This window comes from Aquarana catesbeiana, linkage group LG01 (assembly GCF_042186555.1).
Source record: "Aquarana catesbeiana isolate 2022-GZ linkage group LG01, ASM4218655v1, whole genome shotgun sequence".
Lineage (NCBI taxonomy): Eukaryota > Metazoa > Chordata > Amphibia > Anura > Ranidae > Aquarana > Aquarana catesbeiana.
Window position 1 is genome coordinate 75,800,156 of NC_133324.1, and position 23,812 is coordinate 75,823,967.

General features: G+C 45.0%; 1 protein-coding gene across 1 annotated transcript in view; it reads right to left on the minus strand.

Moving 5' to 3' along the window:
• Positions 1 to 21,822, minus strand: part of LMAN1 (lectin, mannose binding 1) — a 60,721-nt gene extending 38,899 nt beyond the window's left edge. Inside the window, exons 1-2 of the mRNA XM_073620634.1 lie at positions 21,574 to 21,822; positions 8,496 to 8,650 (exon numbers count right to left, since the gene is read on the minus strand). Coding sequence (XP_073476735.1) covers positions 8,496 to 8,650; positions 21,574 to 21,772 — 354 coding nt within the window. The 5' untranslated portion in view covers positions 21,773 to 21,822. The remainder of the gene's footprint in view (positions 1 to 8,495; positions 8,651 to 21,573) is intronic.
• Between the last annotated feature and the right edge of the window lie 1,990 nt (positions 21,823 to 23,812).

Genomic DNA, 23,812 nt, shown 5'->3' on the forward strand with positions numbered 1-23,812 from the left:
GCCAGGTAAAGAAGCTTTTGTCTGAAGGCTCTGAAGATTTATATGGGCTGCCATCTGATTCAGGTAAGTATACATTTGGGGAGTTACTTTGGGGTAGGCAAAAATATACGGTAGTTTCTCTAAAAGTACAGTAATTTGACCACTGGAAGGTTTTACCACCTTCATGACCAGGCCATTTTTTGCTATTCAGCACTGTGCAGATGGACCTGACCACAGGGACCCCACCGGCGCTGCGGCCCGCACCACGCATTATACACCCAGATGACCCCCACCCCGGCTCACTCATCCTGTGCTGCCCCCGGACTGACATGTGGAGGCGGCAGGCTTCCCCTGCATCTCCTCAGCATCACGGCGGCCGTTTGTCTCCTCCCTCCTCCTAGGCCAATAGGATGGCTTCTCCTTTTGGTCAATAACGGGTCTCAGGACCCGCTTCCTGATTGGCCGGGAGGAGAATCAGTGTGACAATAGTGAATATTAATTTGCTATTGTCACAACTGGGTGGACTCAGAGCCCACCCTTTTTCGAAGCCTATTATAGCCTCTGGCTCTAATCACATGTTTCAAGAAAAAAAAAAAAAAAAACACCCTCAATGCATCCGGCGCATGAAGATTAGGGGGCCGGATGCATGGATCGTGGGGCGGCGCCCCTGCAACCCTAATGGACGGGCCGCCACTGCTGGGTTTTTTTATTCTATAACTGAAAAAAAAAAAAAGACTAAAATGTTTGAGAAAAAAAAATAATCAATTCAATATTTTCTACTTTGTAATAAAACATGTCCAATTAAAGAAAGAAAATCAAATTTCTTCAAAAAATTTAGGCCAAAATAAAAAAAAAAAAAAAAAAAAAAAATTTAATTACAATAAGTGTATATTCATTGGTTTGTGTGAAAGTTATAGTGTTTACAAACTATGGTATATATACTGGAATTTTTGCAGCTATAGACACAATATTGGTAATGATCAGCACCATGGTAGGACTGTGATAATGTAGCGGGCAATCTGTAACAAACAGACACTGGCTGGGAAGGTCACTAACTGACACTGGCATCGCTAGTGACACTAATACACAGTGGTCAGTGGAAATACTGCACTAATGACACTGGCTGGGAAGGGGTTAACATCTTGGGGTAATCAAAAGGTTAACTGTTTGCTTAACAAGCGTAATGTGTGCTGCCTTTATGTACTGATCAGACTTTTTTATCCCTGCTTTTGTAAACACAGAACTCCGTGCAGTGATTGGATACAGCCAATCAGCAGGTTTCAGACGAAATCATCGGCTAAAATCTGTGTCCAATCAAAGCAAGGGTTCACAGGGGCACCCCAGGAAGTACAGGTACACTGCTGTGCCACCCACTCGCAGTAGATCTATTGCTAGCGGGTTGGAAAAAAGTTAAAACAGCTAGTATTGACATGGCATTTCTTTCAGCACAAATTCAAAAAACCCCCGTTAGACTTACCGGTAATGGTATTTCCATGAATCTTCCAGGAGAGCTACTTGAGAGATGATTGGTTACGCCCTCTACAGGAAACTCAAATCAGACACAATTTAAAAGGCCCCTCCCTTTCCTCTGACCCTCAGTTGTTTGAAGATCAAGTAAACCTCCACCACCAGGCAGAGGAATGACAGAATATCACTAAAAACACCACTAGGTTAAACAAGGAGACCAGTAAATAAAGAATAGGGTGGGACTATAGACGCTGTCCTGGAATATTCATGGAAATACCGTTACCGGTAAGTCTAATGGGGTTTTTCCCCCCTTCATCTTCCAGGACAGCTACTTGAGAGGATAAGCAAGATTCCACACCTTAGAGAGGGACAACAGCCTGAAGTACTTTCCTTCAAAAGGAGAGGTCCTGGCTGGAGAGCATCTGGACTCTATAATGCTTGATGAATGCATGAGGGGAGGACCAGACAGCGGCTTTGGATCTCTCTACCCATGATGCTCCCGCTCTTCCTGCCCATAACGCGGCCAGAGATCTAGTAGACTGAGCTTTAACTCTGGTAGGAGGGGTCTGACCTGATGACCTGTAAGCTACACAAATAGCTTCCCTAATCCATCTGGAAATGGAACCCTTGGAAGCTTTGGACCCCTTTTAAGAGCCACTAAATGAAATTAAGAGTTGGAGGATTTCCTAAACTTACTAAGCACTTTTAAAAAATGTAGAAGACATCTCTTCACAACCAAAAAATGAAATCTTTCCTCCTCTGAATTCCTGGGGGAGGAACAACAACTAGGAAGAACTACCTCCTAGGATCTTAGAAAACTGGATGAGAATAAAAGGATCAGGACTAATCACTACCCTAAATTCACAAGAAAGGGTATTTACAAGAGGGGGACTCCAAATCCGAAATATTTTCCCAGAAATTATGGACAGAAGAAAGGTAATCTTTAAAGTAATCAACTTCAAAGAGGCCTCATCTAACGGTTCAGAAGGAGCTCTGCTAAAAACATTAAAAACCAATGACAGATCCTAGGGAGGAAACCATTACACAACTCTGGGTGTACGTCTAGTTCTTGCTGAGAGAAATCTTTTAATCAAAGGTTCCTCAGCTAGTCTTCTTTCCATGAACAGACAGGGCAGCAACTTGAACTCTAATGCCCCGTACACACGGTCGGACTTTGTTCGGACATTCCGACAACAAAATCCTAGGATTTTTTCCGACGGATGTCGGCTCAAACTTGTCTTGCATACACATGGTCACACAAAGTTGTCGGAAAATCTGATCGTCCTAAACGCGGTGACGTAAAACACGTACGTCGGGACTATAAACGGGGCAGTGGCCAATAGCTTTCATCTCTTTATTTATTCTGAGCATGCGTGGCACTTTGTCCGTCGGATTTGTGTACACACGATCGGAATTTCCGACAACGGATTTTGTTGTCGGAAAATTTTATCTCCTGCTCTCCAATTTTGTGTGTCGGAAAATCTGATGGAAAATGTCCGATGGAGCCCACACACAGTCGGAATTTCCGACAACACGCTCCGATCGGACATTTTCCATCGGAAAATCCGACCGTGTGTACGGGGCATAAGGGTGCTGACAGAACGCCCTCTTTCTACCCCTTGCTGTAAGAACGCCAGTATACAGGTGATAGAAAAGTAATCAACTCCTGCTTTCTTCTGCCAGGAAACAAAAGTCTTCCAAACTTTCCCATAAATCTTTCTAGTGACTAACTTACGGCTATCTAAAATAGATTCACTAACTTTAACTGAACACCCCTTTAAATGTAGGATGCGCCACTCAGCCTCCAGGCCATCATATGGTAAATCTGAGGGATTGGATGGAGTATTGGCCCTTGACGGAGAAGGTCCCTTCGCTCCAGCAGGGGCCGGGGGGGGGTCTTTCGAAAGCGCTCTCAGTGCAGAGAACTAATTCCTCCTGGGCCACCAAATCCTGGGGCAAATCAGGACAACTTCTGCTTGTTCTTGAATAATCTTACGAATTACTTGGCGCAACAGAGGGCATGGAGGGAAGGCGTAGGCCAGAGTGAAATCCCACGGGAAAGAGTGTATCTGTCCCTAAGGACCCCGCCTCTCTCTCCAGTGAGAAGAAAGCTGGAAGCTTCCTGTTGAGACTGGATGTCCAAAGATCCACTTTGGAAACACCCCACTCCAATATGATCTCCTGGAAAGTTTCTTGGTACAGTTCTCACTTGCTGCAGCAGATACTTATTCTGCTCAGAAAGACTGTCAGAACATTTGCAGTCCCAATGATGTGAACTGCCCTGACCGAAGAAACATTGTTCTCTGTTCAGGTAAGAATCTGCTGGCTCAACAATAGTGGCCTGCCCAAGTAAGTGCCCCCCCTGCTCGTTGAGGTACGCCACGTTGAGAACCAAACAGGTTTCTTGCAGCGGCTCTCGCCTACCGAGCTACTAAAGCCTTCCTCATGGCTAAAAGATATCTGAAGTTTGACGATTTAGCTGCCTCCTCTGGCAGCCAGGAGCCCCGAGCCTGCCAGTCTTCTGAATGAGCTCCCCAACCCCACAGGCTGGCATCTGTGGTAATTTATACTGGGGAATGCTGTGCCAAGTTTTCCCTCCCTGCAGATGTTCCGGCTGCTCCCATCAGGACAGATTGAGAAAATCTTCTCCTGGAACTTGAACAAGCTGACTCAAGGAGTCTTTCTTGCAATTCCAATGATGCAGAAGACATGCCTGAAAGGGCCTGGAATGCAATTGGACCCGTGGCACCCCTGGAATTTGCTGCAGACATCAAGCCCAATAAATGCATTGGTTGATGAAGGGATGCCTGCGGGAGTAACCCGAAACCCTGCACGGAGTGAAGAATGTTTGCTATCTTTTCCCCCAGAAGATAAAAACCTTTTGGAGACTGAGTTGATCAGGTAACCCAAAAAAAGAGAACATTCTGGGAAGGAAGCAAGCAAGACTTCTTCAGATTTAACTTCCAGCCCAACTTTTGAAAGGTCTGCTAAATCAACTGTAGATCCTGTAAAAGGCAAAGATCAAAAAAACGTCCAGATACAAAACAATTGAGATCTTTTGTATCCAAAAACAGACCATGATCTTGGCCATGATTTTCGTGGCTGCTGAGAGACCAAAAGGGAGGGCTCTAAACTGGCAATGTTGTGGATCGTTCTTTGCGAGGATCGTAAATCTCAGAAATTACTGCCGATTCTGGTAGATTGGGATATGAAGATAAGCGTCCTGAAGTTCCAGAGATACCATGAACACTCCTGGAAGCAACAGAAATGTGACTGAGTAAATACTTTCCATCTGGAATCGTCTGTAAACCAAAAACTTGTTTGGGACGCTTAAATTGATGACCATTCAAAAGCCGCCGGACATCGGTGTTAAAATTAGCTTTGTTCTGGAAGCTATGAAAAGTCCTCTTCTCTCTGAGGAACAAGCTAAGACTTCCTCCAAGGTGGAATCGAATAAAAGCTTGCCCTCAAAGGAAATCCCGCACAGTTTATCCTTGGAGGTTAGATACCCCTCCCAGGTTTACAACCAGATGGCTTGTCATGTGCAATTAATGCGTGCTGACATTCTCGCCACTGATCTAACTGTATCTGCTTCCGCGTCAGCCAGAAATTTGTCCGACTTGGCAATACAGGGGAAAGACTCCCTGACCTCCTCCACAGGAGTGTCGGAGAGAAAGTGCATCCAGCCTTTGAACCCACACCTCCAGATTCCTAGCAACACAAGTGGATGCTAGGGCTGAACGAAGAGAAAAGGCCGAGGCATCCCAGGCTTTACGTTCTTTGAGAGAAATTAGGTACTGGAAAAGACTTAGGCCCCTTTCACACTGAGGTGCTTGTAAACTGCCAGCAAAACACTGAGCACTTTTGAAGAACTTTTCAGGCGCTTTTGAAGTGCTTTCCATTCATTGCAATGGAGAGGGGCTCTTTTTCACCACCCTGCCAGCGCACTGCCCCAGTGTGAAAGCATTCATTGATTTTAATGAAAATAGGTTTTCATGAGCTTTTCAGGCGCTTTTTTTTAGCGTGAAAGTGCCTGAAAAGCGCCTCAGTTTTAAAAGGGGTCTTAGGTTTTACGTCCCTGCTGACCCTGTACATTTTATCCTGAACAGAGTCTGTTAGGAAATCTCAATCTGATCAGAAGTATAAACTGCTTCTAACAGATCATCAACTTCTTCAATAGAAAAACGATATCTAGCTGAGCTAACAGTCTCTTCTACCTCCGACGCAAACTCCTCGCCAGATGCTGAATTCTCTTCCAGGTCAGAAACAGGCTGTGAACTAAAGGTTCCTGATACTAAAGGAGGTAGAGACCCAGCCGAGACTGAAGGCTTCTGAATTACAGTAAAGGACTTTGAAGTGGAAGGACCTAAGTCTGCTAAACAGATTGTTAAAGGACTGAAAAGAAGGCAACAATTCCTTTAAAGAGGCAACAGCCTGCATATTATGCCCCGTACACACGGTCGGACATTGATCGGATATTCCGACAACAAAATCCTAGGATTTTTTCCGACGGATGTTGGCTCAAACTTGTCTTGCATACACACGGTTACACAAAGTTGTCGGAAAATCCGATCGTTCTGAACTCGGTGACGTAAAACACGTACGTCGGGACTATAAATGGGGCAGTGGCCAATAGCTTTCATCTCTTTATTTATTCTGAGCATGCGTGGCACTTTGTCTGTCGGATTTGTGTACACACGATCGGAATTTCCGACAACGGATTTTGTTGTCAGAAAATTTTATCTCCTGCTCTCCAACTTTGTGTGTCGGAAAATCCGATGGAAAATGTCCGATGGAGCCCACACACGGTCGGAATTTCCGACAACACGCTCCGATCGGACATTTTCCATCGGAAAATCCGACCGTGTGTACGGGGCATAAAAGCTTCTTACAGCTATCAGGAAGCCTAGACCTAACAGTTCCCACACTTTCTTAGGAGGATTGCCAGCCTAGGAAAAAACTGTGAGGGAAAAGCATATAAGGAAAATATTTTTTCACTGATTGTGACAAAACCACCAAATATCCCCCGCTCTGTTAGCTCTCATATATGGTATTCAGGAGAGACACATACCTTAGGAGCAGCATTAGAATTGGATGCAGCCGCTGGATCAGTCTGAGCGGGTGCTCCATCTGCAGGGATGTCCTCAGCAGCCATGAGAGAAAACCCTTAGCAGACAGGTAAGGAAGCTGTAAACAAGGAGTGCCGATCCCTCGTCGCACGGCGCTAGGCCAAGAGCTTGACTGTGTGTACCAGCAAAGCTCCCTGTGCCTCTAGCAGCGGTCCCCCAGACAGCTCGTCCTCGCATGGCTGCTCGGCACCCGGAAATGCTTCCCGCCACTTCCGGCACCGTTTGCCATGTCACTGGAAGTGCGTCACTCAACGCCATTTTGGTACACCCGGAGAGGAGAACGAACACCAGGAAATCAACTCTCGCCCATCTTCCTCACCTAAGTCCACCCTGGCAGGACGTAATCCAGATCCAAGGACGCTGGGGTGTGGGATTCGCCCGTTTAAAGTAAAAACGGCAAGTAACCCACAAGAAACAGAAAAAAGGGAACCCTTTTGGAAAAAAAAAAACTTCAGCAGACATAGCCACCACTTAGTCTAGCCATATACTACAAGAGTGGGTCCGCCAATCAGTTACCAGACCAATGGAAAAAACTAACGTTTGGGTGTGCACTCCTGGAGGGTCAGGAAACACAAAACAACTGAGGGTCAGAGGAAAGGGAGGGGTTTTTTAAATTGTGTCCAATTTGTGTTTCCTGTAGAGGGCGGAGCCAATCATCTCTCAAGTAGCTGTCCTGGAAGATGAAGGGGGAAACAAGAGTTTACATCTTATTTAAGGCACATTGGTGCCATGCAAAGTTTTTGCAACTCATCGGACCTTGACAGCCTGAGTGGGGACCATTTAAGTAGACGTAAATCTGATTCATGAAATTTGACATAGGCACATATATCTGCAGTGTTTTCTTATCTCTCTTCAAAGCCCTGATTCCCGTGTGCTTCTGCTTCTCCGTTCTTCTGTTATCAGCATAATAACTTCTGACAAGTTCTCAGAGATAAAACCAGCCTGAAATTTATGTCGGGGTGGGTGCTGTAAATAAATAAGATTAGCAGAGAGCTGGTCTATTCACAGCACAGCTCTGCACATTCCTTCCTTCGCCTATGTGAAGTGGGGGTTTGTGCCTTTCCTCCAATCAGCTGTCACACAGCGTATGCCAAGATTACACAGGAAGAGAAAATTTCTAACACGATGTGCACTTTCTAAAGAATATAGCAAGATGAAGACCACAGATATACAAGGGAAAACGTATGTAGGAAGATTTGTTTCATCTCTGTGTATCATCTGAGGCTGTTCACTTCACTGGGTATATGTGAGGGTTTACACTTTAAAGCATATCATAGGTCACATGTAAAGTTTTTGGCCACATAAAAAAAACTGAATTAAAGGAGACGACCACCCTAACGCTAAAATCTCTACAACTACAGACATCCACGGTCTAACACTAACCTATCTAACCCTGTAAAGAAGAAAATATATACCTTTTTTTTAAGCCAATCAGACCCGCTCCCACGCTGAGCGGTCAGCTGCAACTTCGCTGTGGAGGAGGGTGCAGAGGACACATCCGACAACGGAAGCCCCATAGTAAGTCTATGGGTGACGTCATTTCCCATTCATTTCACAGCCATTGTTGGCTGTGTCGTCTGCAGAGCTTCCGTCGCTGGAGAATCGGCTTCAAAAAAGGTATGTATAGTGATTTCTTCTTTATAGGGCTAGATAGGTTAGGCTTATATTGTGGATGTCTCAAGATGTAGCGATTTTAGTGTTAGGGTGGACTTCCCCTTTAAAGATATTTTGCAAGGTAACTGACATTCACTTTAAGCTCGTATTTAGCTGTGTGGCTGGAATGTTACTTCAAGGTATTTATGCTTTAACGCCCTAAAAAAAAAAAATCATAAAACTTTACTTGCATTTTCAAACATTGTTGATAGAAAAAAAAAATGGTTTTAATTTAAAAAGAGACCCAGGAAAAAGGCAGGAACCTACCAGCCCATCAGCGCCTATTCGTCCACGTCCTGTTACCCGGAAAGTCACTTCCACCTCCCAGTTCTCAAAGCTTGATGCGGTTTTCGTCCAAACAGATCCTTTTTGGCTCTTTAGGGATGGGGTAATTCTGATCTGATCAGCGCTGGGAATGGCATCTAGAATGACAACAGCAGGCTTGGTTACCATTGTAGAGAAATAGGAGTTATGACCAGTCCAATACAATGCACTAAAAACACAGGAAAGTTTTTTGGTGCCGATTTGTTAAAAGGCAGACAACAGTAAATGAGGGGAAGAAAAAAAAAAAAAAAAAAAAAAAAAAAAAAAGGAAGGAGGAGAGGTGCTGGCAAAAGTGACATCAGTATTTTTTACATTTCCAACAACATTAAAGGCAATAATACCTAATGGGTTGCTTTCAGCAACAATTTTCTTGTTTTTAGCTTTTTTTTTTTCACTAGTTTATATGAATCCATCCCAGCTTCAGGATCGGACAAATCAGAGTTCCAGATTCCTGGTCCCCCGCGGCGCTCTGTGGTTGTCCCTGCTGACCGCTATGTCACTAAATCACTGAGCACAATGGTGGAGCAGGAAATCTACACTTCAGGAAGGGTTAGATTCTGCGGGATCTTCAGTTGGTGGGTTCTCTTTGTTACAGCCGGGCAGGCACTGGTGGAGGTGAGTATTTATATTTACAAATATTACCAGACGACCCTTATTTTAGCGGTTATATTTTAGCCGCAGGGTTGCTTTAAGGGCCAGTTCACACCATAGAAAAGCAGTCCAGATGCGTTCCAGGTCCTTTTCTGCATGCACATTTTTGATGCGTTCCAGTGCGTTTTTGATGCAGTCAAGTGCTTTTTTTCCCCACCTCTTTTTTCTTAACCTTAAATAAGGACAAGTGTGTTGCAGTGCGTTTTTGGTGCATTTAGGTGCGTTCCAGTGCGTTTTTGATGCGTTTTACAGCGTTCCAGTACAGCCCAGTGCAGAAAAAATGCAGCATGTTCTACTTTTTTTTTCTGGAACTGGAACACACTGGAACTGACTGCACTGGTGTGAACTATGCCATTGCAAACCATATAACCTACTTTCCATGCGTTTTTGATGCATCAAAAAAACATGCAAAGAAGGTTATATGATTTCCAGTGGCATAGTTCACACCAGTGCTTGCAGTTCCAGTGCGTTCTAGAAAAAAAAAAAAAAAAAAAAAAGCAGAACATGCTGCATTTTCCTGCACTGGACTGTATTGGAATGCTGTAAAAAGCATCAAAAACGCACTGGAACACACATGTCCTTACTTAAAGTTAAGAAGGAAAAAAAAAAAAAAAAAAAGAAGGGGGGGGGGGGGGGTCACTGGACTGCACCAAACGCGCATGCAGAAAAAAGATCTGGAAAGCATCCGGACTTCGTTTCTATGGTGTGAACTGGCCCCAAAGTAAAGCTGTCAAATGTTAACCACTTCCACTTGCCACGCAGGCTTTTTCTGGCACTTTTTGTTTACAAGTTAAAATCAGTATTTTTTGCTAGAAAAATACTAAGAAACCCCAAACATCATACATTTTTTTTTTAGCAGAGACCCTAGGGAATAAAATGTCGCTGCAATTTTTAATGCTACACGTTATTTGCGCAGTCCATTTTTCAAATGCAATTTTTTTCAAAAAAAGATACACTTTAATCCTTTCGCTGCAGGCCCGGTGCTCCATTTTGTACACTCAGCTGGCCAGGCCATTTTTGCAATTTTTCCCTTATAGCTTTCAAAGTTTGTAAAAGGCCCCCCAAGCCATATATTTTCTGAAAGCACATGACCAACAGGAAAAAAAAAAAAAAAAAAAAGCTTTGGAGATTTTATATATATATATATATATATATATATATATATATATATATATATATATATATATATATATATATATATATATATATATATATATTTTATCTCTCCAAAGGGTGAGGTGCACATCAGTAGTAGCATGTGCAAAAGCAGTCAAGCCTTCCCAAGGGCTTATATCATAGAAAAAAATCAAGAGGGATTGCTGCACAACAAAGTGTTTTAATGAAAAAATCAGAACATCCGAAATGTACAGGCAGTCATAGTAGTAACAGTTTTGGGCTAATACAGATTACACCCTTCTTCAGAATTTTATGCCTATGAATGACCACATACAAGGTACGCGATGCATGCACAGCGTTTTCCATGTATTCAAATGGCTCTAGTTCACACCATGCAGTCAGTTTCCGGTGCAGAAACTGACTGGAAATGGACTGCATGGTGTGAACTAGAGCCATTGGAATACATGGAAAACGCTGTGCATGCATTTTGTGCAGAAAAAAAAAACGCACCGAACTGCATTTGGTGTGAACTGGCCCTTACAGTGTAAATTTGCTGTCCCCTCAAAATAACTCAACACCCAGCCATTAAAGTCTAAATGGTGAAAATGGAAAAATGTCCAAATTGGGCCCAAAGTGTCAATATTTTGTGTGGCCACTATTATTTTCCAGCACTGCCTTAACCCTCTTGGCATGGAGTTCACCAGAGCTTCACAGGTTGCCACTGGAGTCCTCTTCCACTCCTCCATGATGACATTACAGAGCTGGTGGATATTAGAGACCTTGCGCTCCTCCACCTTCCGTTTGAGGATGCCCCACAGATGCTCAATATGGTTTAGGTCTGGAGACATGCTTGGCCAGTCCATCACCTTTACCCTCAGCTTCTTTAGCAAGGCAGTGGTCGTCTGGGAGGTGTGTTTGGGGTCGTTATGTTGGAATACTGCCCTGCGGCCCAGTCTCTGAAGGAAGGGGATCATGCTCTGCTTCAGTATGTCACAGTACATGTTGGCATTCATGGTTCCCTCAATGAACTGTAGCTCCCCAGTGCTGGCAGCACTCATGCAGTCCCAGACCATGACATTCCCACCACCATGCTTGACTGTAGGCAAGACAAACTTGTCTTTGTACTCCTCACCTGGTTGCCGCCACACACGCTTGACACCATCTGAACCAAATACGTTTATCTTGGTCTCACCAGACCACAGGACATGGTTCCAGTAATCCATTTCCTTAGTCTGCTTGCCTTAAGCAAACTGTTTGTGGGCTTCATTGTGCATCAGCTTTAGAAGAGGCTTCCTTCTAGGACGACAGCCATGCAAACCAATTTGATGCAGTGTGCAGCGTATGGTCTGAGGACTGACAGGCTGACCCCCCACCCCTTCAACCTCTGCAGCAATGCTGGCAGCACTCATACGTCTATTTCCCAAAGACAACCTCTGGATATGATGCTGAGCACGTTCACTCAACTACTTTGGTCCACCATGGCGAGGCCTGTTCTGAGTGGAACTTGTCCTGTTATTGGCCACCGTGCTGCAGCTCAATTTCAGGCGACATTTTAAATGTGTTTACAGGTTACCTGTTTAGAGTTACAGAGGAGGTCTAGTGCTAGAATTATTGCTCTTGCTCCAACGTTTGCGGCAATACCTCACATGTGTGGTGCGAACACGGTTTACATAGGCGTGCGCGACTTGCATATGCGCTTGATTCTGCGCACAAGCATGGAGGGATAGGGGCACTTTCAATTTTATTTTTTAATTACTTTTTATACTGTGCGTTTTGTTTTGTTTTTAACTCACTTTTATTTCTATTACAAGGAATGTAAACATCCCTTGTAGTAGAAATAAGGATGACAAGTCCTCTGTATGAAGATATCTGGGGTCAAAAAGACCCCAAATGTCTTCATTTTTAAAAGCAATAGATCCAAAAAAAAAAAAAATTATGTTTTGATCTTTTGCTTTAAAAAAATAAATAAAAATTACTTCCAGCCTGGACTGGAAGTGGCGTCATGATGTCGCTCCCGTCCTTCAAGGCCATAAAGGCAATCAAAGAGATCTTGAAGAAAAAAAAAGTGCTTCTCTTCTGGTGCCTGTTAACCTTCCATGTCAGTTTTACGAACAGTCAGGTCTGCTTTAATACGGTCTAACTTTTACTGCCAAGCAAATAATGCAATTATGTCTTCAGCATGAATAAACAATGATTTCAAGAATCCTTATTAACCTGTTATATTTAAATTTGTATACATAATGAAAGCTAACCAGTCTGGTAATACAGGCAATGTCTTGGTTTAATCTGAAAAGCACACAGCCCTTCCTAACAATGTTGTGCAAAGACAGACAAATGTCTACAAAGTGAGGTAACCCAATATCACTGCTGTCCAGCCACTGAGAGAAATTGCTTGGTATAAAATTATTGCACTTCTCTTGTTGCAATATTAGGATCAGTGCAATAACTATTATAGTCATTACTGAATTTAAAGTGTGGTTGCCCATTTATAACCACTTGACCTCTGGAAGATTTACCCCCCCCCCTTCACGAACAGGCCATGGTTTTGCTATGCTCCACTGCGTTACTAACTGACAATTCCGCAATCATGTAACGTTGTAAATTAAATTTATGTAATTTTTTCCCAACAAATAGAGCTTTTTTGGTTGTATTTGATCACCTCTGCGGTTTTTTTTGTTTATAGCGCAAAAAAGAAAAAAAAAGACAAAATTTTGGAAAAAAAAAAAAACACACACAACAGTATTTTTTTTACTTTCTGCTATAAAACATATCCAATAAAAAAAAAAGTTAAACAATTTAATGTCTTAACCTCCCTGGCGGTATGATTATTTTGGATTTTAGGTGCTGAAAGCGGTACCATTATTTTGCATGGAAATTTGGCGTTTTATATTGTAGGTCTGTAAATCCTAACAATAACACACTTAAATCTGTCCAAACAAGAGTCTAGTAGATATCCCGGGTATGATAAAGTTTGAAACACAAAAACATAAATTATAATATAATAAATAAAAATAAATAATTAAAAAAAAAAAATAGTAATAAAATAAATTTCCCCACAATTCACTATCGCTCAATTCTGCAAGTGTTCTAATTTACTATCGCTGTTTTCTAGCTGGTCTAAAGCCACTTTTGACGTAAAGGGACACTTTTTGGTTGCTATGGACAATCTCCAGTTTCCAGGCAGAAAGAACAGTATATATCATATAAAACTGCATGCAGGGCATGGGCCAAAGCACTGGGGACAAAAGGGATGTGAAATCATTTCATACAGTACTGTAATCTGTAAGATTCCGACTTCCGGCCTCTTTCTACAAAAAGTTCCGACTTCCGGCCTCTTTCTACAAAATTGGTTCCGACTTCCGGCCTCTTTCTACACGCGCTAAGCTTGGCCGACAGCTGATCTCAACATGGTTTATCCCTAGCCAGGGGTACATCTCCATAAAACAGTGATAATTGGTGGTGAGCGTGCTTAATCCAAGCGAAGGTGATGTGTGTTTTCCTTTGATGGTTCCATCCTGAAAGGCCCCGACCGGGTTAAGGTCGCAAGCTTTTTCAAGCTTGCCGTTTGGTAAGCGCGCATTTTTATCAATACCACAGTGGTGCGGTGAAGGACATATTGATATATTTGGATTTCTACCTATCTACGCTTCCTATTTTGTCTACTACCTATGTTTGATCTTGGATAGGACTTTTTCTATCTATTTATATGAACTTTGGTACCTATTGCAAACTTGGGTCTAGTATTTACTCATTTATTTATTTATTTGATTTGGGTATATCACATATACTTTTTCACTTTCTTTGTCACAGCGCTGCTCCTCTTTTGTATTTATTATGTAATGTGTGTATCCCATTTTTAGCAGCTGCTTTTACGTTTTGTTTTTGATCAGTGAATTGTCACCTTGGTTTTTCAATTTTATTTTCTTCAGTATGCTTTTTATGTATCAATTTTATTATAGCGCGGTGATTTATCTTTAGTCTATTACCTTTCTTCTTTTCCATGCCGAATCGGTGCAACGCCGCGTTTGCGGCACCGCACCGATTTCCAAAAGTCCTTTCTGTACTACTTTTGGTGACTTTGGGGTGCGATTTCAAAAGACATCTATGCAGAAACTCACACAGATGTCCCTGAAATTACCCCCAAAGTCGGGACAGACATGCAGGAATGAAATCGTGCGTGTTCAGCTGAACTCGCACAATTTCATTCCTGCTGCGAGTGTGAACCTGGGCTTAAAGTGCTTGTAAACCCTTTACAACCACTTTTTACTACAGGTAAGCCTACAATAAGGCTCACCTGTAGCTACCATGGATATCTCCTAAACCTGCATGGTTTAGGAGATATCCCCTGTATCAGCATGTGCCGACGTTATTGGCACATGCACACTGTTTTTGACAGGTCCCCTTCCCCACTTCCGGAGCTGGGGCCTGATCCGCCAGAAGTTTAGCCCCCCTCCTCCTTCCCCCACCGCCAGGCTATTTAGAAAGTGCAGCGCACTTCACGCATATACAGTAGACAACCAGCTGTGAGGCCGAAAGGCTTTACTGCCGAGTTCCCTTACCAGGAATGGCGGCGGCTGCATTCGGGAGTCGATCCGAAGATAAGCTGGGGTACCGACATTGCGGGCTCCCTGGACAGGTAAGTGCCCCTAATATTAAAAGTCAGCAGCTACAGTATTTGTATCTGTTGACTTCAACATTTTTTTCACCCAGCCTGGACCTCCTCTAAGTTTGAAAACTGGCCATCATTCTTTTCACAACAAAAAATAAAAAGATATTTAAACTAAAAAAGATATAACTACAAGCTGTTCACAGTACACCATTGTTAATACAATCACTCAGCAAGTTCCAAATTGTTTTCTAAGTCAGAGTCCACAAGCTCACTCAGTACAAATATTAGTACACCGACACCGCCGCATGGCAAATAGGGACACCTCAGCGTTAGCATAGATCAGTTGAGATGAGGGGAAATGAAACTACCACGTGTCAATCAGTGGTGCATAGCCAACACCAGAGATATTCTAAGAGGAATGATGATAAAAAAAAAAATAAAAAAGATAGTTTAGAGAGAATATGTTCTTTAGAATTTCTCTCACAGAAAGCAATAGTTACCGGACAGACAAATTTACAACATATTCTCAATACTTCTGTATCAGTTGTTGGCTGTGACTTCTATAAATCCGGGGGGGGGGGGGGTCACAAAAACTGGTGTACACAGAATCTGGTGCAGCTGTGCATAGTACCCAATCAGCTTCCAGATTTCACTGTCAAAGCTTAAAGCGGTTATATACCCATTTTTATGACTATAGAATTATCAATTGTAGTGTTTAAAATAATTTGCCATCAATAATTGTGTCTTTACCTGCTTGCCTTGCGAGTTTTCGCTATGTTGGTTTGCGATGACGTCGCCCGCGCATGCGCCGTATCTTCTATCTTTCCGGCAACCCGAGACCCTGCCGGGAAAATGCTATGTCTGGGGCTGTGCCATTTCCTGTTGTCGATGTCGTCCCCGACATCCCGCGATGCTTCCTCCTAACTCGTTATGGTTTGTTTCCGTAGTAACCGTAAACGAAAAAGAGGATTGGATAATGCGATTTACTGCGCATGCGCGGGATTACGAGTCGAAAATGTACTGCGGGCGGAAATAAATAACCAGACGCGGACCACCACAGTTGAGATGGCGCCGGCTATTATGAAGAAGCAGCGTTTGGGATATAAAGAATATTTACATTAATGCCGCGTACACATGATTGGAAAAAAAATACGATGGCTTTTCCGACGGGATTCCGTTCAAGCTTGACTTGCATACACACGGTCACATAAAAGTTCTCTGAACTTTTGACTGTCAAGAACGCGGTGACCTACAACACTACGACGAGCCAAGAAGATGAAGTTCAATGCTTCCGAGCATGCGTCAAATTGTTTGAGGAATGCGTGATTTTTTGCGCGTCCAAACTGCATACAGACGAACGCATTTTCGGATAGGAACTTTTTCTGACCGAAAAATAGAGAACCTGCTCTCAATCTTTTGCTGGCTGGAATTCCGCCAGAAAAAGTCAGATGGAGCATACACACAGACGCATTTTCCGACCAAAACCTCTCGTCGGAGTTTTGCTGGCGGCATTTCCGATCGTGTGTACGGGGCATAAGAACTATTTTTATGCTTACTCATAGTGCCCATTTGATTCTAAATTAATAGTTATTTCATATTATTGTTTAAATCGTTTTTCTTTAGGAGGGTTTACTACCGCTTTAACCACTTCAATACCGGGCACTTTCCCCCCTTCCTGCCAATCTTCAGTTTTTATGCTGTCGCTGTTTAAATTTCAACTTTTATCATTTTTTTCCCACAAATAGAGCTTTCTTTTGGTGGTATTTGATCACCTCTGCGGTTTTTATTTTTTGCTAAATAAAAAAAGACCGAAAAATGTGAGAAAAAAAAAAGTTTCTTCGTTTCCATTATAAAATGTTGTAAAGAAGTACGTTTTCTCCTTCACTGATGAGGCTGCACTGCCAGGCACTGATGAGGTGGTACAGATGGGCACTCAGGCGGCACAGATGGGCATCACTGATTAGGAGGCACTGGCAGGTATTGCTGGTGGGCGCACATTGCCACCCATGGCCACCAGGTCATCAGTGGTGGCCATCCGAGGGGGGCTGCGTTGATAATCAATGCAGACCCCCCATCAGGAAAGCAGTCGATCGGCTCTCCTCTACTTGCGTAAGTGAGATGTGAGCGAGGAAAAGCCGATAAACAGCTCTTCCTGTTTACATTGTGATCAGCCGTGATTGGACACAGCTGATCACGTGGTAAAGAGCCTCCATCAGACTCTTTACCTAGATCGGAGTTGCGGGGTGTCAGACTGATGACGCAACAACGATTGCTGCGATGCGCACCCCCGGGGGTGCACGGTGGCTTGTTATCCTGGCCACGTCATATGACATCCGGTCAGGATATCGCTACCACTTTGCCGACGTCATTTTGCTATATGGCGGGTGGCAAGTGGTTAAGGTAGAAGTCCACTCTAAAACTAAAATCAATCCCTGCATCTACAGACATCCACGATACAACACTAACCTATCTAGCCCTGTAAAGAAGAAATCAGTATACATAACTTTTTTGAAGCCGACCCGACCTGATCTCCAGCGGCGGAAGCTCCGCAGAGGATACCGGCGACAACGGTACAGAAGTGAAATGAATGGGGTGTGACGTCACCCATAGACTTACTATGGGGCTTCCATTGTCGGCTGTGTCCTCTGCACCCACCTCCACAGCGAAGCCACAGCTGACAGCCCAGGGTGGGAGCTTTAAAAAAGGTATCTATACCGATCTCTTCTTTACAGGGTTAGTGTTAGATTGTGGATGTCTGTAGATGCAGGAATTTTAGTGTTAGGGTGGACTTCTACTTTAAATTGAAGAAGCCGATTGGTTGCTATGCACAGCTGCACCAGATTCTGTGTACATCAGTTTTAGTAAGTCTACACCAGTATTTTTTTTTCAGTAAGTGCAGCAAGTACTCTTCACAAATATACACACAAATGCACACACGTGAAAACATTTATAATGAAGGGACATGCTGGCTGCTACAAAAGGTTTGTTCTTTTTCCCAGGAAAAGGGGAACTGACAATAATTTACTGATGTATTGCAGAGCACTATGAACCTGTGCAATCAAGAAATGAACGCACAACTCCAGGCTGCTATAAAATGTAAGGTGAACCCCCTCCCCCTGCATTGGATAGGTTAAAAGGAGAAGGTCACGTTTAGGAACACGTTACACCCGTTTTTGGAACATGTTCCCACTGCTGCTGCACCTGCCCGATACCCCCTCTTCCCATGAAAGCAATACGGGGAGAAGTTCTGCCCACACACACCCATCATTCATTCACACAGCTGTGTCCGAATAAACTACAAGCCCCAACATTCTTTGCAGCTATCGGCTTGTAGTTCTCAAAAAACTACTCAGAGGGGTATATATGGGGGGTGCCTGTCCCCTTGGGGGTCATATAGGAGGATGCCTGTCCCCTTGGGAGGGGTATATAGAGGGGGGTGCCAGTCCTCGGGAGGGGTATCTGGGGGGGTGCCAGTCCTCGGGAGGGGTATCTAGGGGGGGGTGCCAGTCCTCGGGAGGGGTATCTAGGGGGGGGTGCCAGTCCTCGGGAGGGGTATCTAGGGGGGGTGCCAGTCCTCGGGAGGGGTATCTAGGGGGGGGGTGCCAGTCCTCGGGAGGGGTATCTAGGGGGGGGTGCCAGTCCTCGGGAGGGGTATCTAGGGGGGGGTGCCAGTCCTCGGGAGGGGTATCTAGGGGGGGGTGCCAGTCCTCGGGAGGGGTATCTAGGGGGGGGTGCCAGTCCTCGGGAGGGGTATCTGGGGGGGGTGCCAGTCCTCGGGAGGGGTAAATGGGGCGGGGGGGTCTTCCGCAGATGTCGGTGGTCAGCAGTGTTCCTCTATCAGAGCTCAGCATATCTTCATCTCACCTTAGTTGCTGCTATCTCAGAGAGGGTGTTGAGAGACAAAGAAGAAGATCAGGTATACGTCCCTGGGGTATAAAAGTAAGGTCTGCATTCATCAGCCATTCAGGAGACGTCTGCTATCAACACTGATATGCAGAGGAATGTCTGCTCACAGACAGAGCACAGGTAGTATGTGCTTCCAGCAGAGCGATATCAGGAATGTCTGCCCTCAGGAAATAGATATTATAAAGGTCTACTCACATCATGGATAAATAGGAAGTGTCTGTATTAAGGAGGGCTATGTAGGGGGGTGTCTGTCCTCACAAGGAGTATATATGAGGGTGTCTCTCCCCACCCCCCAGTCGTCTTCTCTAGAGGTCGACCGATATGGGTTTTTCTCTGGCTCAATGCCGATATTTAGAAATCGCGGTGGCCGATGGCCGATATACGATGCCGATTTTTTTGGGCCGATATGTTAACCCGATTTTTTTTTTCCTTTCATCTCATAAAATCTAACAGTTAGACCCCTTTCACACTGGGGCGTTTTTCAGGCAATTTTGGGCTAAAAATAGCACCTGTAAAGTGCCTCCAAAACGGCTCCCCTGCAGTCTCAGTGTGAAAGCCCGAGTGCTCTAACACTGGAGCGGTGCGCTGGCAGGATGGTAAAAAAAAAAAAGTCCTGCAAGCAGCATCTTTGGAGCGGTGTATACCGCTGCTCCACCACTCCTGCCTATTGAAATGAATGCAGGCGCTTCGGCAGCAGCACATTTAACCCCTTCCACGGCCCCTAGCTGGGTTATAAGCGCCCCACTAGCAGCCGAAAGGCGCCGCTAAAAGGACGATAAAGCACCGCTAAAACTAGCAGTGTTTTACCGTCAACGCATGCCCGCTCCAGTGTGTCATCAACTTTAAGTAATACAGAAAATGTTTTACATTTAAACATTAATTAAACAAAACAAACCTCCAATCAGTTCACTTGTATGTAGAATTTAGATTAAAAAAAATATATTATATATATATATATATATATATATATATATATATCCTAAATATTAAATACACAAAAACAGATTTTTTAAAAATTGCGTTTGAAAGACCACTGCGCAAATACCGTGTGACATAAAATATTGCAACAACTGCTAAAAAAAAATTTATATATATATATAATGTTTGGGGGTTCTAAGTGAATTTCTAGCAGAAAATACAAGATTTTTACTTGTAAGCAACACGTATCAGAAAAGATTGAGTCTTTAAATGGTTAAACTGAGAACTTCTCCACACTGGAGTTCAGTCCATTGAAGTAGAAACATTGTATCTCTTCAGGTTCTCTGATCAGATTTGGCAGGCTGCCCAGAGAGGAGAGAAGTCGCTTCATAGAAGACTTCAGGCAACTTGCATTGACATCTATTACAGAAGTCATTTGCAAGTCGCGCTGAAGTTATAATCGGCCTTTTTTATCAGCACAATCGGCCAATTAATTAAAAAACGCCAAATATCGGCCGATATATTGGTCGACCTCTAGTCTTCTCCCTGGTGGACTATACATGGGGGCGTCTTCTCCCCGGTGGACTATATATGGGGGCATCTCCCCCCTGGTGGAGCATATATGGTGTGCCCCACCGTGAACTATACATGGGGGCGCCTCCCCCCCGGGTGGGGTATATATGGGGGTGTCTCCCCCCCGGGTGGGGTATATATGGGGGTGTCTCCCCCCCGGGTGGGGTATATATGGGGGTGTCTCCCCCCCGGGTGGGGTATATATGGGGGTGTCTCCCCCCCGGGTGGGGTATATATGGGGGTGTCTCCCCCCCGGGTGGGGTATATATGGGGGTGTCTCCCCCCCGGGTGGGGTATATATGGGGGTGTCTCCCCCCCGGGTGGGGTATATATGGGGGTGTCTCCCCCCCGGGTGGGGTATATATGGGGGTGTCTCCCCCCCGGGTGGGGTATATATGGGGGTGTCTCCCCCCGGGTGGGGTATATATGGGGGTGTCTCCCCCCCGGGTGGGGTATATATGGGGGTGTCTCCCCCCCGGGAGGGGTATATATGGGGGTGTCTCCCCCCGGGTGGGGTATATATGGGGGTGTCTCCCCCCCGGGTGGGGTATATATGGGGGTGTCTCCCCCCCGGGTGGGGTATATATGGGGGTGTCTCCCCCCGGGTGGAGTATATATGGGGGTGTCTCCCCCTGGTGAAGTATATATGGGGGTGTCTCCCCCCCTGGAGGAATATATACGGTGTCTCTCCCCCCTGGAGGGATATTTACGGGGTGTCTCCCCCCCCGGGTGGGGTATATATGGGGGTGTCTCCCCCCCGGGTGGGGTATATATGGGGGTGTCTCCCCCCTGGTGGAGTATATATGGGGGGTGTCTCCCCCCTGGTGGAGTATATATATGGGGGTGTCTCCCCCCTGGTGGAGTATATATATGGGGGTGTCTCCCCCCTGGTGTTGTATATATGGGGGTGTCTCCCCCCTGGTGGAGTATATATGGGGGTGTCTCCCCCCTGGTGGAGTATATATGGGGGTGTCTCCCCCTGGTGGAGTATATATGGGGGTGTCTCCCCCCTGGTGGAGTATATATGGGGGTGTCTCCCCCCTGGTGGAGTATATATGGGGGTGTCTCCCCCTGGTGTTGTATATATGGGGGTGTCTCCCCCCTGGTGGAGTATATATGGGGGTGTCTCGCCCCCTGGAGTGGTATATATGGGGGTGTCTCGCCCCCTGGAGTGGTATATATGGGGGTGTCTCCCCCCTGGAGGGGTATATATGAGGTGTACACAGTCTCCCCTCCCTCAGCACTTACTTCCACTGTGAGTCCAGAAGGGGACGGAGCCGTCAGACTGCACCAGGTAGGGCCCCTTGAAGCTGTACTTGTACTCGAACCTGCGGTGAGGCGGCTTGTCTTCCTCCGCCCCGGCACAGCTCAGGCTCCAGAACAGAACCAGCACCGAGCACAGCCCGGCCACTGAACGCTGCTGCCACCGCTCTATGGACATCGCCATCTTGGACAGTGCTGACGTAGTGTGACCGGGGAAACCATGCTCAGCCAACAGGGCGTTCGCTGATTGGTCTGCCGGCGGCCGGTGGGCGGGACGACACGCGTTGCCTTGCCGATGGTTAATTCGTGACAGGCTGTGCGCTCCTCCGGCCGCAGGGGTCGCTGTAGGCGCTGATGTGTCCAGCTCTATAACTTCACCTTACAGGGGGGGGGGGTGGAGGGGTCCTCAGTACACCATGGAGTTTGTAAAGTTGTAGTTTACAGAGAAAGTGTCCTTTAATTTGTACCATACTGGTTAGAAATAAACTGTGGACTAGAAATATAGTGGAAACAATTATGTACACTGTGCTACCTGCTAAAATAGTTGTCATTATGTTCAACCAATCATTTATTTTATTTTTTATTTAAAGTATACTGGAAAGTAAAGGCTTTTTAGGGTTAAATCCCCCCGGGGTGCTGAGTGCTCTTTTTGTGTACGTGTTTCTTTAAGGGGAGATTTTCCTTCACTTCCTGTCTCCAGATACAACAGGAAGTGAGAGTAGGTTTCTCAAAAAAAGAGCAAATCACACTGAAAACTCCTTCTCATGTGCATTATTCCTAACTAACCCTCTGAAAAGTGATCTGCGGTGATCTGCTTTTCTAAGGGTATTTTGACAGGTGGCACAGAAGCAACCTATTGCCTCCTCACTGCCTGTTTACATTTGGCATTACAGCTGTGGCATGTTTACAGCTCTAAGCGTCTGCATGCCCTTGATTAGGTCGGGGCAGTTGGGGATGTGGGAGCAATAAAACCACAGCTCAACTGTCTGCGTTTACAACCTCCTGGTCACACATTGCATTAGGCATTTAGACCAGGGGCAGGCAACTGCGGCCCTCCAGCTGTTGTGGAACTACATATCCTATGAGGCATTGCAAGACTGACAGTTGCAAGCATGACTCCCAGAGTCCTTATGGGAAGACTGACAGTTGCTCCCAGAGGCAGAGGCATGATGGGAAGAATGACAGTTACTCCCAGGGGCATGATGGGAAGACTGACAGTTACTCCCAAAAGTAGAGGCATGATGGGAAGAATGACAATTACTCCCAGGGGCATGATGGGAAGACTGACAGTTACTCGCAGAGGCATGATGGGAAGACTGACAGTTACTCCCAAAAGTAGAGGCATGATGGGAAGACTGACAGTTACTCCCAGGGGCAGAGGCATGATGGGAAGACTGACAGTTACTCCCAGAGGCATGATAGTGTGAAGGAATGTGATGTAAATAATAATAATAGTAATCTGAAAATGTCTATTTTCTTATGTGTATACATATTTTTCTCCTTACTCATTATATAAGTATACAGATTTGCTCTGTTCCTATATTTTCTCAAGATGGCGTGTACCCCCTACCTCCCACACATCAAAAGAACGCGGAACTGAAGATAAGACCAAAGAGAACCAAACCTCGTTATGAAAATTATCCATCTTCTTTTCTATCTTAACCAATGAGATGTACCTATTAGACTAACATAGCAATGACGTATTTGTGTGTATAAAACATTAACACCGCCTTGAATAAATCAGAAGTGTAATGAGTTGGCAATTCTGAGCGTGTCTCAGAGTGTTTACTTTTATATGCATGCATATCCACACTTTTCAAATTAGAGACAGCAGCAGATAACCTTGAGCTCGATTGAAGCTCTTAAATCATTTCCATAACAGATGGTGCCGAAACCCGGGACCTCAGGCTACAGTCGAAGTTATACCGCGACAAGCATTCGGGCGTTAATTGAAAGATAACAGAGGGGGTCTTTGCGCAGCCCTAACAGTACGGTAAGTCTGATTGATATTCTTACCACTGTACGACTCTCTTATCTTTCGGTTGACGGCTGGATTCTGTCGGTATGCTGAGACTGTTTTAGAGGCAGGTATTTCCTCGCCTGAGGTTGTTTTAACGAACCTGTCAATGGGTTTCTGCTGACTGTATTTTTTGTTCACTGTCTGCCATTCTTTGGGCTACGAAACTCAGCAGTCTAAGGGTGCTACATGTGTGAATGGGTAGTC